Here is a 17,289-nt window from a genome sequence, read left to right on the forward strand (position 1 = left end):
TTTTTTGGGCGACGATACTGCGGGTTCAGAGTAAAAAATAAAAAAAAGAGGTGAAACAATAACAACAAAAACGAAACAAAACAGTGCAGCAGGTTCACAAAGCAAACAAGCCAAGCGAGGCGGATGGTGTGGGAGTCAAAGGGCTGTGCATCTTTTTGCTGGAATATCTCGATTCACCGCGAAATGGCGAGGGATCAGCGGGAGGCGGGCAAACCTTGCGGCTGGAATTAGCCTGCGAGCAAGTCGACTATAATGACTACAGAGGTGAGTTGACCCGGTTTCTCTCCCGTGTGGCTCGACGGGCAGTCCGAAAGCGCCAGGGGCACCCATAACATAAAACCGACAGATGTCAAACGGGACCACGTTAGGCTTCGTCCGGCCAGTTTCTGGTCGAAATAGAGAAATCACGAAAGCTTCTAACGCCTATCCGACGACTGGCCGAGCTCGCACGATGCAGGGATGGGCCACGCGAAGTGGTCGATGAGCGCTGGGGCCGCCCGATCCCAGTTGTCCTAGTTTGCCCTCTGGAGCCCACCTCTGCTTTTGATGAACGGTGTAACCGGTGTTGCAACGTACGAAAGTTCTGAATTTTCTGGGCTTTCTTTCCCTCGGATCGTAGCTACGCTCAGGTTTGGCGCTAAACGCACGTGAACGATCTCGTTGCGAGATCTGAGGCAGCCGATAAAACAAGCCATACCATCGTGTCCGCAGTCGTGTCGCATAGTAACGTACAGCGTGTAGGCTGAATGAAACTCCTGCGATGCTGCACTTAAGTCATAACGCGGCGTTCCGAACGACTGAATACGGCCAGGAATGAGATACATAATGCGAAGTTTTAACTTGGTACTCTTTTGTGCGTTCGATTGCAGGATTTGGCAGGCAAACCGCACAAAGTGTGGAGCTGTGACAGACAAACCAGAAAGAGTGTCGTCGCATCGTCTCTGGATGAACTCCGAACAAAAGGTTGGTTTTGCGGGGTTTGCGATCGCTGTGTAGACTTAAGTACCTGCATGGTATAACCGCACTCGTATTTACCTGTCGTTTGTGAAGCGAATATATTTCTCACCCGTTACAACAGTCAAAACTAGTTTCGCCTTGATTTTTTGGCACTGCTACCTCTGAAACATTTGAAGTGACTGAAGAAATCTTGCAGCATTTTTGTAAGTACCGTGCAGGAAAAAGCACGCGGCAAATCATTTTGACATTTTTAGGATTGGGGGATGCTGCAAATTTGTATCACAAATATAACAACTTGGGAGTAAGGTTGCTTCCATTCCATTCCACTTCTCCAGTCTTTCATGATGAATAAAAGAAAGGGCTGTGTACTGACACATTAAATATACAAAAAAAGAACAAAGCCTCATTTCATATAATCCACATTTGCAATTCTAAATTATTGTCATAACTTTTGTGTCCATTTCTGTCATTGTAGCCATATGACAGTCCTAATTTAATTCTAATGAGCTAGAATAAGTACCATCAGTAGAGGCTCACTTCTGCATTTAATGTTTGTCATCCACCTTGAGTTATTGGCTTTACTCATAAAAGAATCACTTCTGAGTTGAATGTTTTGTCGTGTATTCTTGGTCTTTGTCATAAAATCAGAAAAATACAGTCATTGTTGGTATTGAGTCGGGTCAGAGCATGCGCTTTCAAGAAGATTGAGTTGTTGGCATTTACTGTAGGTTTTGTATCATTTGAAGAATAATAATCTGCCGCTACTGCATTTTTGCTGAACAAAGCCTCACTAGCTGTAGCTATAACTTCACGTTCTTCTCTTTTCCCCTTTCATTTGGTGATAACATGTTTCCTTAATTCATAAGATGTGCAATAAAATTAACTTATGGACATGTGTTTGAGCTTTGTATTCGCTGCTGTAGAATTTTTCGACAGTGACTGACTTGCATTGAATGTAAAATTCAGGTGATAGGAATGATTCACCAATCTTCATGTTGAAAAACGGGATTCTTTGGAAACATTCCAAAATTCGGGAATGGCGATAAATTTAGAGACAGAAATCAGCACAGTACATCACTAATACTCATTAAGTAAAGAAGGGATCCTCCCAGAGCCCACATTTCATCAAGGGGATTTTTTTGTCAGGGCCTGTGGTGACCCCTTTGCCCAGCATCTGTTGAAGTGTTACACGAATTAATCCTTTTGGAAACCGCACAGAAACATCATTTGGCATACCACTATAGCACTGTGTTTCACATAGATTTAGCCTTTGCATTCACATACTTTACATGGTTAAAAAAAAAAAGAACATTTTATTATTATAGTAGGCATGACAGCATGATGTATATTGGTGTAGTATTTGTGTCCTAGTCATTGGCTTTCCATGCATACTGTAAGAAACTTTTTTTTTTTTTTTTTTGAAGCAGACATGGCAGCAGGCACAAACGATACAATAAAATTTGTACTCACTGAAACGCAAGGACATAGAAGACACTGCATGCTTGACCTAGCCTGGCTTGTGTGATTATTAACGTTAGTCTCCATCACAGTCATTAAATTAGTATGTGTATGTGTGAAAATGAATGTTGGAATTATACTATTTAGCAACAACAGTAACGCTTTTGAAAGTAGAGATTTCTTGGATGGCAGGTAGTTCGACCGCCCCCAGATTGTACATAAATTCAGAAGTAATCAAGAAAATAAGATACTAGTGGCTGTTTAAAACGTTCTTAATTGTTTATGTTGTCTTATGCTTGCATACTACAACATGCATTCTACATAGCTGCCACCATTATCAGGCCACTTGTTGCATAGACAGCATCAAATTTTGCAGCATTGCATCCCCGAACAATTACTTCTGTGATGAATACAAAGTGTGTATGACATGTTTGACGTCTTTGGCTTTCGGAATATTCCAGTCGCTAGGAACCCTTCATATGCATAAATAAACATGTATGCACAAAAGGCTGCCGAAAAAACACATTCGAAATTGTTGGCTGCTCACAAATGTTCTCTTGAATACTTGTGTGAAATTATTGTTAATATACATGGTTGGGTTCCTCACTCCCCACCACAAACATTTCATGACCTTCCTTGACTTTTCTAACTAATTTACTATCATGGCGGAATGAAATGCGAACAACAGAGCGCGCGGCTCTCGGAACATGCTGTGTCTAACCATCACTCACCTAATCAAAATTTTGGTATCATGCCGATGGAGCGCTGCAAGCCTCTGCTTTCCTACAATGCTCATCGGCAGTTGGATGCACTGTACTGCGTGAGAGGCAGAAAATATATGTATATATACTGTATCTGCTTAAACGATAGCACAAGACAGTACAATAATGACGTCCAAAAAGGATACGGTAGCCACTTGGCTGAACACTGCAAGAAGTGTGCATGTGTTTCTATGTTTGCCAACTTGATTTTTTTTTAAGCAAAGAAAAGACTAAAACAGAATGCAAAAAAGTTAATGTGTATTACAGAAAAAAAGCTAGTGACGACTGCTTCAGCTGTCTGTCTTTGGCACTGCATGAGAAAGAGTTATCATTTCTTACGAGGTGTCCATAGACACTTGAATTCATTGAGTGTAGGCATGGGAATCGGTTGAATCATGCTATCTTTGAGATGATGATGTGTGGCTGATGTGCAGATTGTATAAAATAGTCGGTCATTTGAAATAAATGCTATACTCTGTTTCAGTAGTTCTGTGCAGCAGAGCCAGGGTTATGCGACCTGTGAGCGCAGATTCTTGTGCAGCAAGATGTAGTGCCACAGTTCCTAACATGTTGGACTACTAAATGGCCTTGACAAGAGGTCTTGTCGGCAGGTGTTCACTTGGAAGCTTCTCTGCTGGCTGCAGGGCAATGGCGCGATTTTGCTTCGTTCTTTAGTAAATTATTTATTGAACCTCTATGATACTGGAAATAGAGTTCTCCACTTGTTAGAATGAAAGCGTGCAGAGAACGAAAAAACTTTGAGGACACTTAAGCTTCGCCTTTAAATAGATCCCTGAATGCTTGTCAGGCTTCCTGGCAACTGCAGCTTTCTTTTTTCTCCACCTTCACCTCTCCGCGTCACTACCATTTTACGCTGCCAAATAGGTGAGCGCCATCTGGATGGTGTTTTCGCAAGTAACCTACCCGGGCGTGCCGCTGTTAGTATGGTACAAATGATGGAAAAGGGTTTTGTGTTTGAGTTTCTTCGTAACAGAATTATGTTTTCTCGTACATTCAAATTACAATCCGACACCATCATGTCTGTAGGTTGTAGTTAAGTCGTACTTTATGATTTTTCTGACGGATTTTATTTTGAGAAATTCACTTTTCTTCACTAACGCCCCAGCGCCGCCACGCGGGAAGCCTGCATGGTCAGGGTAGTTCGAGATAATTGTCTGCGACACTGGGCCCTTAACGCTGTTGCGTTAAAATTAGTTTGATGTTGCCATACAGGCATTATTTGCATTTTAAAAGTACAAACAATTAATTGATTTGACTGTGGCTAAATTCATACGTGTAGTTGGCACAGCCACAACACCACGGAGGGCTCCCTCCTGAGTATTGCTTTATCCTTCGCAAGAATGGTGCCCGCAGACTTGCTTGTGTGGTATCGTTCCAAGCTGCTCTTTTATGCGAAAGGAACGAATAAGTTGGTGGTGGAACATGCTTGGAGCAGTGCGGAAGGAGTGCAGTAAACGTGCACAAATTCTGATGAATAAAACAGCTGCACTTACGAATGTCAGTGAGTGCACCGTGTACAAGTGGTGTTACAAGAACGACCAAGAGATGGCACAGCATCCTGTGCGACACGCTGGCCAAGGGCTTCTTTTGAACCCTCCACTTCCACCATCTCTGCAACCCTCCTGCTGCTCTGTATCTCGGAAATACCTTGAAGATGCACGTTCCTTTTGTGGTGTTTGGGCGAATATGGAATGAATTTTCTACCACTGCTATCACAACAGCCGATCTCGCTGCACAGTTGCAGCATTAGCAAATGCTGCTGCCGCTGCCTGCACTGCAGCGCTCACCACTAGCAGACAACAAGGTGCAAAGGGGCACCTTTAAGGTGCGTTCACCCTCCTGATTGGTTGAAGAAGCCTGTAGCTTCTACTGTGCTGCAAGGTACTGAAACAGAGTATAGTTGCTAGTGCCCATCTTATCATATGTTTTCCTTTTTAACACTGCCAACAGAAAAAGAAAAAAAATGTGCCGTAGCACATTTCACGATGACTGTTGACGGCAATGCGTCTGGCATTGAGTCAACATAGCTACACAGCATATTGCCACCGTCAAAACGAGTTATGTGTGAGACGTATACTGCAATGGGACTCCTCTTTCGCGCTTCCCTAAAAACACTCGGCGCCATCTAGCACCGATGCCGCGAAGGCTGCGTGTGGCCTCCAAAATTCATGGTGCGCCGGTGCATGAAACACTTGGAGGCGCGTCATGCGCCAACCGAGCTCTTCTGTCGCACTTCTTTCTGGACACGCTGCGCCATCTAGTGGCGCTGCCGAGAAGCGTGGCGCGCCGCTGCCTCGCGAACATCGAGACTTGTTCCCTCACTTGTCGCACACCCACTGGAACATACTCTGACCCAAGTTGGCGAGTGGTTCATTGAAGAGCAGCATATACCCAGTGCATTCATAATGCACCCTGTAACCGAACTTGGCATCAAAGACGTTCATTGAAGAACAGCACCGACAGAGTGGCCCATACCCAGTGCTCCAAGTCGGCGTCAGAGATTTTCTTCGAACAGCGGCACCTACCCAGTCCCGCCTTTACCGTGACCCATGTCAGCATGAAAGAGGTTCGTTGAAGAGTGACACATACGCATCGCCACATACTTGGTGGCATTTTTTAATGCTGGTCATGAGCCTTTTTCAAAGCTGTTAAGTTGGATTTCTCGCGTAGGTGGACACCCACCGTAGGGGCGGCAACGTTCATCACTAAAATGTGTGGGGATGCTCTACTCCCTCGTCCCACGACAATGTGACTCTCACATCTCCTGATGTTTGGGTTTCCCTGCACCACACGCACACACACATTGTGCATAGAAAATCGCACAGGCAACACGCAAATTTGACAGGTATATAATATGGAGACATCGGGTTGGCCAGTAAGGCATCATAGGCTTCTGGCTACCTTGCTGCTTGTGGAACAGGTTCCGCTGTGCGTCACATAATGCTTTTACGCTGTACTGCTTTGTTCAGTCTATGCTTCGTTCCATACATAGCAGGCAATGCTACGAAGCTCAATGCCACTTCCCTCACTGCTCACACTTGAAACCCCCAAAAATGGTGCGTCACATACTGGGAGCACAGAGGTGCACAAATTATACGTGACTTGATGTAACCTTACATTCACAAGTTGTAATTATGTGAAGAATAGTTACTTCAAAGAGAGCATTGCAGATCAAAAAACATCTGCACTGTGAAAATGTGCAAAGTGAGACACCTACAATCGCACTACTTGCACAGTTTCCGCAACATTACCGGCTAAGTATGAAATGAAATGTAGACCTGCTAAAAAGTGGCCTTTTATATAAGCCCTGGTTTGCTGACCTGTGGTCGAGTCTTGGTGTAACAAACACGGATAAAATGAATTATAGGATATAACAAAGTGGCTCAAAAATGTTTCTCTCCAATGTCGGCATGTAGCAAATACAGTGGAATGTCGTTGATACTATCTTCACCGGAACCGGAAAATAAATACTATCATCCAACGTATTATCCAACAAAATCTTATTATTAGGCAAAGAAAAAAAAAACATATTCCGAAAAACGCATTACGCAGAATCGTATCAACGAGGTTCCACTGTATATGCTTATAACAAATATTGGGTATAACAAAGGTATTTTCATGTTGGATGTGACTTCGTTGTAACAAGGTTCGACTGTATATTTATTCCAGGCTTATAGTTAGCAGGCTGAACCCTTTGAATACCTCGTATTAGCGTGCTAGAGGTTCCCACAGTTCCTAGCATCTTGTTCTCTCCTGCCAGGAGCTGCCAAGTTAGGATACAACAACCCGTTCGACTTGAAGGTCGTGCTCGAAACAGATGGCACCGAAGTGGAAGATGAAAACTATTTTCAGCGAGCTGAAAGGGACACGATATTCCTAATGCTCCAGCCAAACGAAAAGTGGCTACCACCCGGAGTCGAGGCCCTCAGGGCAGGTAAGCATCTCGAGAGAGAGAGAGAGAACACTAATATTCTTGCTTTCCCATATTCAGCTGGTGTAACTTAGCCCACAGCTGATGGTATTCGCAAACCCTTTCTTTCCTCCTTTCTCTTTCCTCTTTACTCTGCTCTCTCCCTGATAATATATTGTGAGCCTGTCGCATTTCCGTCATGTGGATAAGGACTGGTGGTGTTGCATTAAATGTTTATAGCCTCATTTTGCACGTTAATTTACTGCTGTGACACTCAAGCATAAATTTGGCAATCCTTCAGATACCAAATGCAGTTTTTTTTTTTTTTTCCTGGGATGCTAGTTTGTATCATTTGGGGATGTCAATAGCCTTGGTTATGTGCTTTAGCTTATTAGTGTCATTTTGCTCAATAGACCTCTAGCTCAAAAAATTGTGACTCTGGTTTCATGCTCTGTGCAAGGCTAGATGGCTAGTTGTTTATGGCAGAAATAGCATTGAGAGGTTTGAGGTGCACTACTTTTGGCTAACTGCAAAAGAACATGGCATTTTGATTTGCGCATGTAATGCTGAAGGCACATGATGTGCCAAACAGGACACTGTGCTTTTGTATGAAGCCATAGTTTAGGTACTACACACTCTACAGCATTACTTGTAGCATTAGTTTTGTTTTGCTACTGCACACACTTGACTAAGGGTCGCACTTGTGTATGGAATGATGCTTCAAATTTGCAGTCAAAAATCTGGCAGGAAAACAAAAAAAAAAAAAGGTCAGTGGAGAGCAGTTACACTTCACGCGTGGATTACATTTTTATGCGGCTTGTTCCACTGATGGTAGGAAGCTACCATGTAGTATAGGCTGGGCCGCCGTCTACAGTGTGTGCAAGTTGTATGCCAGCTTCAATATCATATCGCTGCATTGACTCCCTGCATCCGTACAAGGCTGCATTGCATCATAATCATGGAAAAGAAAGTGTGGGCCTTGAATGAGTTCATAACAGTGTAGGGTTCAGATAAGTTCTGCTGTGCATGGCTGGTGACCATTTTTAATTTCGAGCAAAGAGATCTATTTTGCTGCCTGAGTGCCCTGTTTGTGATCTATTTGTGATCTAGTGATCTATTTTGCTGCCTGAGTGGAGGAACTAATCCTGACAGATGCGTGAAGTGTCTACCGCATCTCCTCCGGAACGGCAGCAGCGCGCTCAGTGGCTCAGGTGACGCAAGCAGTCGTACCCTCTGGGTAGCGTCCCATCATGGCAACTCGCTGAACTAAAGCGCACCAACGGCTGCCATTGCAGAGCGAGCGATTGCACTGGCATTGAAAAAATAAAGGAGGCGCTGGGGGGGGCCCAAATTAAGTCTCTTAAGAAATTCCCGATGTGATATAATGAAATCTCCCAAAACATGTTGCATCATTTGTTTTGTTTCGGAATGCCTTAATTAAAGTGGTCACTGGACATGCCCAGCCAAACATATGTGAACACACCCTAAGCTTGATTTTCGGATCTTTGCGCCACCACAGCTCTTGACTTAGCATTTGTACACTTCGCACCATGCAAACCATTATGCCTAAACACATGCATATGTGGCATATAGAAATATCTGAAAAAATAGAAAGGGCTGAAATGTGTGCGCTGTCATTCCTCAGATTTCGCTTTTGGGCTTTCCCTCTTTTGCCATGTCATTTTCTGGTGACACTGTGTTATTGGTTATCATTTATTGGCCAACCTATATCTGCTCGAAAAGAATGAGCATATGTTTAGTTCAGCATTTGACTTATTTTTGCGCCAGTTGATCCAGTTTCAACAAATTAAATACCTGTATACAGAATGCAATGTTTGTTGCATTCCCCTACTTTGCCTGAGTTTGGTTATATATTTGTGATAAATCTTTGTTCATATTTTGTATGTGCATATTCTTTTTAGTTTACTCCGTGTGGATTTATTTCATGTCCTTATTTTCTTGTTAAACTTTTTGAGCTGATGCCAATAAAGTTCTGTTTACTTTTTCGCTTTTCATTTGTTTGTTTTTCATTTGTTTTTGTTTTTCAAACACATACACTTGTGTAATGGCCATCTCGAGAACATGACACCATGTCACTTTCCCTTTAAAAACAGGGGAATTGTGGCCAGAAAAGCAGCTCACTGCACAGTTCTGAACACATTCTTTGAAAGAGAGCTTTTGAGTGCTTTGTTCATGTTTGGATCGCAACTAGTTGACTGATTAAATGCAGTTTCCTCAAACATACTGTTACTGATTATGTTTGCATGACTCAAATTGTAGTGTATCACAATATCATAGCTGCTCTTTACTGAAACCTTGCTTGCTTGAGTTTGGTATGCAATATTGAGAGCAGATATTAGCACCATTAAGATCCAAAAAAAGTGCAGGCATTAGGCTGTCTTGATCAGTACACTAGCTGCGTCTTGCATCACTGCAGTCCGTGCACATGTGCAATCACGTTCCAATACCAAAATTCTCTCGGGTTGTTCTATCGACCCTCGTCCCTGCTTACCCCACTTCAGCCATCACAGCAATACCACGCATCGTGTGCGACGCCATTGCCAGCCTGGAACTGATGGACCTGCAGCCCTCGTGGAAGATCATGGACAACAAAGGGCGTGTTACAGTCGTACTCCACTGGGACCAGCACGAAAAGTGCCAAGGGCGCCGCGTACCCGGCTCCGAGCCTGGTGGGGTGCTCCGCGTAGAAGTCTCCTCACAGGAGGCGCAAGCTGCCGGAGCCATGGACGCAGGCACCGTCGGCACTATTCCGCGGACTCGGCTGACGCTAGAAGGCTTGGGACCCCGGCCCGAGACGCGCACACTGCCTCCTCGGACGGCGTCACGCGACTCGACGACGGCTGCCGCCCCCTCCTCGAATGGCAACAACGAGACGGGAAGCCCCGACCACAACCACGCGGAGTGTGACTTTCACTGCGCTGCGCTGCACGGGTCGCACCAGATCCAGGTGAACAAATCGGTGGCGACGTCGCCCATTCAGGAATTTCCTCCGCGTGGAGGCCCGTTCCCTGGCACCTCGGGCATGCAGAGGATGGCGCCACCACAGCAGCCGTCTACGTCGGGTGGCAAGGGCCAGCACGTTCGCTTTCTGGAGGTGACGGAAGAGGCACGGATCCCCGCCGTTGACGAATCGGAGTCAGACACAGAGAACACTGCTTGCGAGGAAGAGCAGCTAACGGAGCGTTACCTGCTCCTGGTAGACCAGCTCTCGCTAGAACAAGACCGGCACCTCACCATCCGGGACATTGGCGTCATCCTCGAGAGGCTTGGGTCGCGCATCGTCGACGTGGACCGGCTAGAGCGTGAGCGGGAGAGTGCAGACGTTCACAATTGGACTATCAAGGCGACGCTGCGCGGCGAGGTGCTCAGGGAAATCGGAGTCATCTACAACGGACAGTATTATGGCATTATGGAACACCCCGGGTACTTTTGATAAGAGGTGTCAGTGCTTTTTGGTGTGTTTCCTTTCCTTTCTCTTTTTCGGCTCACGTAGAGGCCATATGCCAAAGAATTGCCACTGCCACTTTTTGGGGGCACGGGAGAAGCCTTGCTTGCCCGGTTAAATGGTGGTGCTAAAAATCACTGCTCCCTTCGACATGCCAGCCAACACCGTGGCATTGTATCGGGTTGCAGCAATGCACCACTAGCTCCTTTGATGGGTCACGTAAGCACAACTAGGTCAACATATGTAGTAGCAAGTGCCACCAGTGTTTAACATCCCCCCATACTTTTCCTACTCTGGATTGAAGTGTCGGCTCACATTTGAGTGATGTTATTCCTGCTCACCACGCTGTATCTTCTGTGTTTTTTGCTTGGTACCTAAAAGCTTTCTAGAGGCTATGAAAACGGGGTAGTATGCCTTTTCTCATTCAAGAGGGAGCCCTCGGTCTTGTTCAGTCCTATTTTTCTATGCACGTTTACATTGCCCATTCTGTAAACCCGATCTGTCTTCGTGGGCCCCTTGTTTCCTTTTGCTTGGTGCTAACATCAGCCCTCCTTGTGGCTTCTTTTTTTTTTTTTTTTTTTTTTTCGAAGGCTGTTTCACTTCATCTCATCAGTGGCGGCAGGCCGCCTCTTTGCCCGACCCGTGGACTGCATGAACTGACCCTCTCACAACACCCGGCCCTCGGAGGGCTTTTAAGTGGTTTAGGATCCAGGCCTTGCACTTTCCCTGCTCAAGACACTTTTTCTGCAGTCTCCTTTCGCCGCAGCAACTTTTTCGGGCAACCCCCGTTCTCCGAGCATGGCACCACACTGACCCCTCCCCCATTTCCTCCTCCCGACCGGTATGCAGTGTTTGTTGCCCGACGGCTTTGTTTGTCACGTTCAGTGTCCGCCTGTGGTGGGTGCGTCTCTTTTCCGTTTACCTTCTCTTTGAGTGCTCTGGACTTTGTGCCGACTCACTGCCACTGCCTCGGAACATATTGATGGGAGGCGTTGCTCCTATTTCGTCGGCTCGTTCCTCTGACCGCCTCAGCAAAGTCTCCGCTGGCTTTGCCTGACTGGTGCGGCTTGCCGGACTGTTTGCGTTTGCAGGCATAGCCACCTGTCGTTTCCTTGCGTAACATTCCTTCTCAATTCCTTTTGTACTGTGCCCATTGTGGCCGAGCTGACGTCTTGACAAAGGCTAGCACTTTCAATGCATGAATTAATTGTACATATGTGTGTGTGTGCGTGTTTGTATATATGTGTGTGTATACGAGGAAAAAAAAAAGAAGACAAATGATGAACATCACCTTTTGGACAGTACAACATTTTCACTGTTAACAACAAACATTTTACAATTCTTGGAGGTTTATCGCAAAAGCCTTCAAGTCGATGTTTGCCTGTCAATTCTTGGATGTTGCTGTTTGATGAAACTTGGTTGGATGCAGGCATCGTGTTATAAACTTATGTTTCTTTGCAAGCATGCCACTCATGGGAGGTCAGTCTTAGTGGAGAATTACTTTTAAGTCTTCACGTTGCGCATTACTTATAGTCCAGGTTACTTGTCAACTAATTTTACACAGTAGAACATTCTACATTTGTCCCAGCTTGGCATGCTGTTGTGATATTTTTGTTTGCTAATTTCAGTCATTCCTATTCTTGGCTTTAAATTATTTCCAACCTGTTGTTGCATGTGTGTCGACCAAGGTGTCAGTGCTCAAACCGGTGGTGTTAGGAGAGTGCGCTAGCGCGCATGGACACACACACACACAGACGTTACACACTTTGCTGGCTCTTCACAGTTTTTGCGAGAACCTAATCATCGAGCAGACTTTTTTTTTTTTTTTTTTAATGCTGTCATCTTGCACGTAAGTTGTTTCCTGGCCATCTCTGTCCGAGATCCGTGGCGTTGTTGATCGAAAGTTACATTGATTGTTGCAGAGTTGTCGAATAAGCAAAGTGGAAGATGTATGCAGAAGTTTCCTAAAAAAAAAAAAGACAAGGGACTCTCATTTATTGTTTATTTTTTTGTATTATTATTATTATTCTCATCACGCGTGTTAGTAGACGTTGACATGCTGGCTGCAAAGACTTTTTCAAAGTGGGAGAACACTCGGTCATCCCCGCTGATGAGATTGCGAGCTTTTTGGGTGAGCTCATAGATGGCGCTCTAGGCCTCATCCCCTCCCCCACCAACCTCCTTTCCAAAAGCCTTGCATCTCTCTACGCGGAGAGCAGAAACGTGAGAGTCGTACGTAGTGTGTAGGTGTGTCTAGGAACTGCTGCCCCCCATTTATTCTTGACCTCTCTTCACCTTCCCACTTAGCTGCCAAAATGGAAGTATAAGCCCGTTCCCTTTATAAGCTACTTTCAACACCCCCATTGTTGGAACTGCCATTAAGAGTTAAGAAAAAAAAATGCTAAGTAATTATTGCCATAGTTTTGTAATGTACATAGGAGACAAAAGAAAAAAAAACGATATATATATATATATATATAACTGATATCTAACAAATCTACAAGTTATACATGTACATATACTATACATGCACTGTGGGAAGTAACCCATTTCCTTCTGCTACAAGCCTCTATGTACCCAAGGGCCACCCTGTTCTCCACTCCTTTGCCACCACTTATGCAGACATGACGACGAGGGAGGCAGAAAATCTTGGCATTTTCAAGTATTCTTTAGGTCTTCCGTCGGGGGCAGTCTTCTTCAATCTGCCGTTGTGTTTTTCACCGTCAGGGTACGATGACGGAGCTAAGTTTGATAGTAGGTCGGTAATGAACCCGTGGGTGTTATAGCAGATGGGGATGGTTACTGGTTCTAAACCCTGTCGCCTTTCGTACGCGCGAGCCAGCGAACCAGTGCTGCATTTTCCCCTTCCCCCCATTTTGCTCCTCCTCACTTCCTCCACAGTTTAAACTCGTTGCCTGTTGGTTTGTTCGCGTTGGAGGCTTCGGTGAAATTGAAGTTATTGAGTGTGACCGGGGGAATGCTTTCGGACTTGCCATGAGGAAAAAAAAAAAGTTTGGGCCAAGAGAGAGCACGCATCCTGCAGGGAGTTTCATGAAAGGCGTGATTTGTGGCTGCTTCTCTTATTTATTTTTTTCTTTTTTCGATGTCATGTCGTGAGCAACTTGGGGTAACTAGACAGGTGAAAGAGTTTGCTTCCAAAATGTATTTCAAGAAAGATGCATGTTTTGAGTGACAGGGTACATATGTTGACTTTTATGATGCACTTTTGCTTTGATTTGTTTGTTTATTTTTTGTGTATGTGACGCTACAATTTCTGGTGGTGACACATGTGGTCTAGACGTTCAACGTTCATGTTAGCTGACTGCAAGCCCAAATTGCAAGTTATAGATAAGGAAATATGTCGCTTCATTTGGAACTTGTTATTTCACTGCGCTTTACTATTGGGGGATCAAAATAAAGCAACAGGTCCAACAATATTTTGTTTAACCAAAGCTAGCTTTATGTAGTGTACACTTTATTACACCGTTGTGTTCTCTGAGGCCAGTGATCATTTCAGTGCATGGTCTGAGAAAGGGGGAGATTTAGCTTAGCTTCAGAATCAGCGGCAATCGTTTTCTTCCTCGTATTTCTGACTGAAACATTGCTGTAAGCACTATTGTGGTATTCAATGTGATTAACTTGCAGATCCAGTCGCAATCAGACGCTCTAAAACTCAGCATCTCATTTATCTTGCTGCAAGGTTTAGGTGGTATCTTGTGAAAGTACAGTAGGCCACAGTTGATGCATATTTTTTAGGACGATAGAAGGAAATATACAGTTGAACTTCGATACAACAAATTATTGGATGTAACGAAGTAAATACATGTGTCTCTCCAATATAAGGGTGTAAGGAATATATGCTTATATTGGATATAACAAAGGCACTTTCATGTCAGATGTGACTTTGTTTTAATGAGGTTCAACTGTATAAATAATGGCTGCATGAACATGGGAGTCTTAGGGCATTTTACAATGACTGAGTTATTACAATGTAGCAACCACGAAATCATTATAGCCAAGGATGCATCAAAGCAATTTTACTTTACAATGTTGAAGGTGACTCAATACAGCTACATAGCCCATGCATTAAAATTTTTCAGCTAGTCCTGTTCTAGCTTTATAGCTATTGCAGGATGTTGTTAATCTTAAAGGAGGCTGAGTGACACCTGTGTGTAAAGCCTAGTCTGTCTGTCAACTTTACACTCGCAGGTCAACCAAGTCTTGTCATTCTTTTCAAAAGTTGTTCGGTGCATGCACGTTTGAGCTCAAGCACTCTGTTACTGCTGAGCTGTTTTGTTATGACTGGTCAAGTCTTGAGCTAATTACCTGCATTGCTCGCGGTTATGGCTGTAGTGCAGTATGCTCATTTGCTCACTTCGTTAATGTTTGTATTAGTGGAAATAGATATCACAAGGACGCGAGCAGTCTCCAGAACTTGTTGCTGTACCATTTGCTAGCGTCTTGCGCAGTCTCAAGACAATGGGGCTTATGACACTTGTCTAAAGAGATGAATTCACTAAGAGCAAATCCTGGCTGCGTCGTGTCATGGCCATGCAACTGCTGGCACTAGAAAGCTCTGAAAAGTGAGGATGACTTTTCGTCTTCCTCTTCAGAACTTTTGAGTTGTCTTAATACAACTGCAGGCCTGTCAGACGTCATGGCTTGTCATGTGCATAGTAGTGACGTCGTTTCTTTTGGTGAGGACGGTACGTGTGCTTGCAGGCATACGTGTTCTCCTGTCCTTCAAAAATGTCATAGTTGCCTCAAAATATGATGCAGTGTGCTCTTTGGTAGTCACCGTAGTCACTTTTGTGGAAATATCGCACAGTTACCGTAGGCGTCACCTGCCTAGCAGACACCAGTTATCATGCCATCTACTGGAGCGGCACATCAAGCGAGATTCCGAGGCAAGCGTTGTGCTGTAAAAGGCAGGAGAATGCACCTGCCTGCAAGCATGTTGCGAAATATGCACCCCTTTGGCTGTAAAGAAAGCAGGCAGGTCTACATCAGGTGGATGGAGCAGCAGTAGCAATGGCATACTGCTGCTTGTCCACTCCGAAGTTTGTATTGGCAGCTACTCTTTTGCGATAAGGCGTTCTCATTTTTAGTCGGGCCTAAACTTTCGCAGCTGTGACATTAACATAGATTCTTGAGGCACTGGGCCTTCGTATGGGAGAAACAAATTTTTTCTTTGACTTGTCGCTCTCATTTTGTTTCAACAGCTGTCATATGCTGCAGCGTAGAAGGTTGAAGCTACATTTATTACGTCTAATTGTAAAATGAGCTTCTTCTCTCTTTTTCACGTGCTTGCACACCAGACAGACACTATTTATTACTTAAGATAGTAATACTTAACTTCATTTTTAAGAGCATGTTATTCCAGTTAACAAAGATGCTGCCAAGTGCCGCATCACAACTTAAAAAGTTCTTTGTATACTAGGGTTACATTGAAAGCAGAAAAGCAGCGCAACAGTTAGCGGGGGGGGGGGGGGGGGGGGGGTAGTAAGGCTGGGCAAAAGAATTCTTAGCCTGGAGCTAACGTTACGATCAGAGGGACGCATCTCTGTCAAGATTGTCGAAACATTAGCTCTAGGCTGTGGCTTTTCTTGTTTGGCCATTGTTCATCACTTTACCTCCTTTCCATCTTTCTGGGAACACTTTGTTTTATTTTGGTGGCAAACAAGAAAGTTGGGCTCTGGCCTAAATGCGACTTCATTGCGCCACGGCAAATACTAAACAGATTTTTTTTTTTTTAAAGAGATACGCTCACTGTCGCATCACATCTAGTACGGCCCTGACATTTCAGCTATGTACATTTGAACCCTTGTTTCAAAGAAAACCACAAGATGTTCTAACCTCACGGTGAACCTTGCAAGACTGCCTATGATATGCAAAGCTTATGCTTCCCTTGTGAGAGGTGGTTGAGAAATTTGTGGCTGGCAAGAAAGTCGTTTCCTGCAAGAGCAAAGTGGTGTGAGAGATTTCACTCTGGTCACTCATCTGTCTTCTGAAGATCATAATTTTATTCTGCGAAGCTGGTTATGTGCCAGCATTGTTGAATTTGACACATGTTGTTGATGTTTGCGCACATTTAGTTCTCAATGTTTCACGTGGCAGGGGGCATGCCTGAAGTATGAATTGTTAACATTGTCCCAGGGCGTTCCTTCCTTTCATTTACTGTATATGTATCTCACCGGTTATACGATGCCAGTACTTATATAGTTTTCTTTCTTTTTTTGTACATCATGTGCCAAAAGTGACATTGAACTGCCTCGCTTGCTCTCATTTGTGAAAGCAAGTTTGGCACAGGTTGCCGGACGTTTCGCTTTGTATGGTGGTTTTAGGGTGACCAGATCTGCTAATTATGAGTACTCTTGTTCTTCGTCACTTTTGTGCAGGCAAGTGTAAAATTTTCCAGTCACTTGTTATGTTGTCTTTCCATCTTGTGTTGACATTCCAGCTTTACTAACTTTTTTGTGGATGACCATTTGTTGTACATTCTACCATCACACACCATTTCCGCCCATAATATTTCCATACAGTCCAAATTGGAGCTTTTGTAGAAATCCATATTTTGCAAATGAATGTAAGAGCAACTAAAATGGTACAAGCTGCTTTTCTTACTTTCCAGCACATTGTTTGAAATGCTTTTCTTATATATATATTTTTTTTTTCTTTTTCCCTGAATGTTTTTGACAATTTCAACCATCTCTTGA

The 17,289-nt window shown here is 44.2% G+C and overlaps 1 protein-coding gene across 1 annotated transcript; it reads left to right on the forward strand.

Moving 5' to 3' along the window:
• Nucleotides 1–62: 62 nt before the first annotated feature.
• On the forward strand, nt 63–16,029 carry LOC119446336 (uncharacterized). Its single transcript, XM_037710745.2, has 4 exons — nt 63–264; nt 870–963; nt 6,958–7,131; nt 9,630–16,029. The coding sequence occupies exons 1-4, from the start codon at nt 253–255 to the stop codon at nt 10,559–10,561; spliced, it is 1,212 nt and encodes a 403-aa protein (XP_037566673.1). The 5' UTR covers nt 63–252; the 3' UTR covers nt 10,562–16,029.
• The last annotated feature ends 1,260 nt before the right edge of the window (nt 16,030–17,289 follow it).

The sequence above is a fragment of the Dermacentor silvarum genome, chromosome 3 (assembly GCF_013339745.2).
Source record: "Dermacentor silvarum isolate Dsil-2018 chromosome 3, BIME_Dsil_1.4, whole genome shotgun sequence".
Lineage (NCBI taxonomy): Eukaryota > Metazoa > Arthropoda > Arachnida > Ixodida > Ixodidae > Dermacentor > Dermacentor silvarum.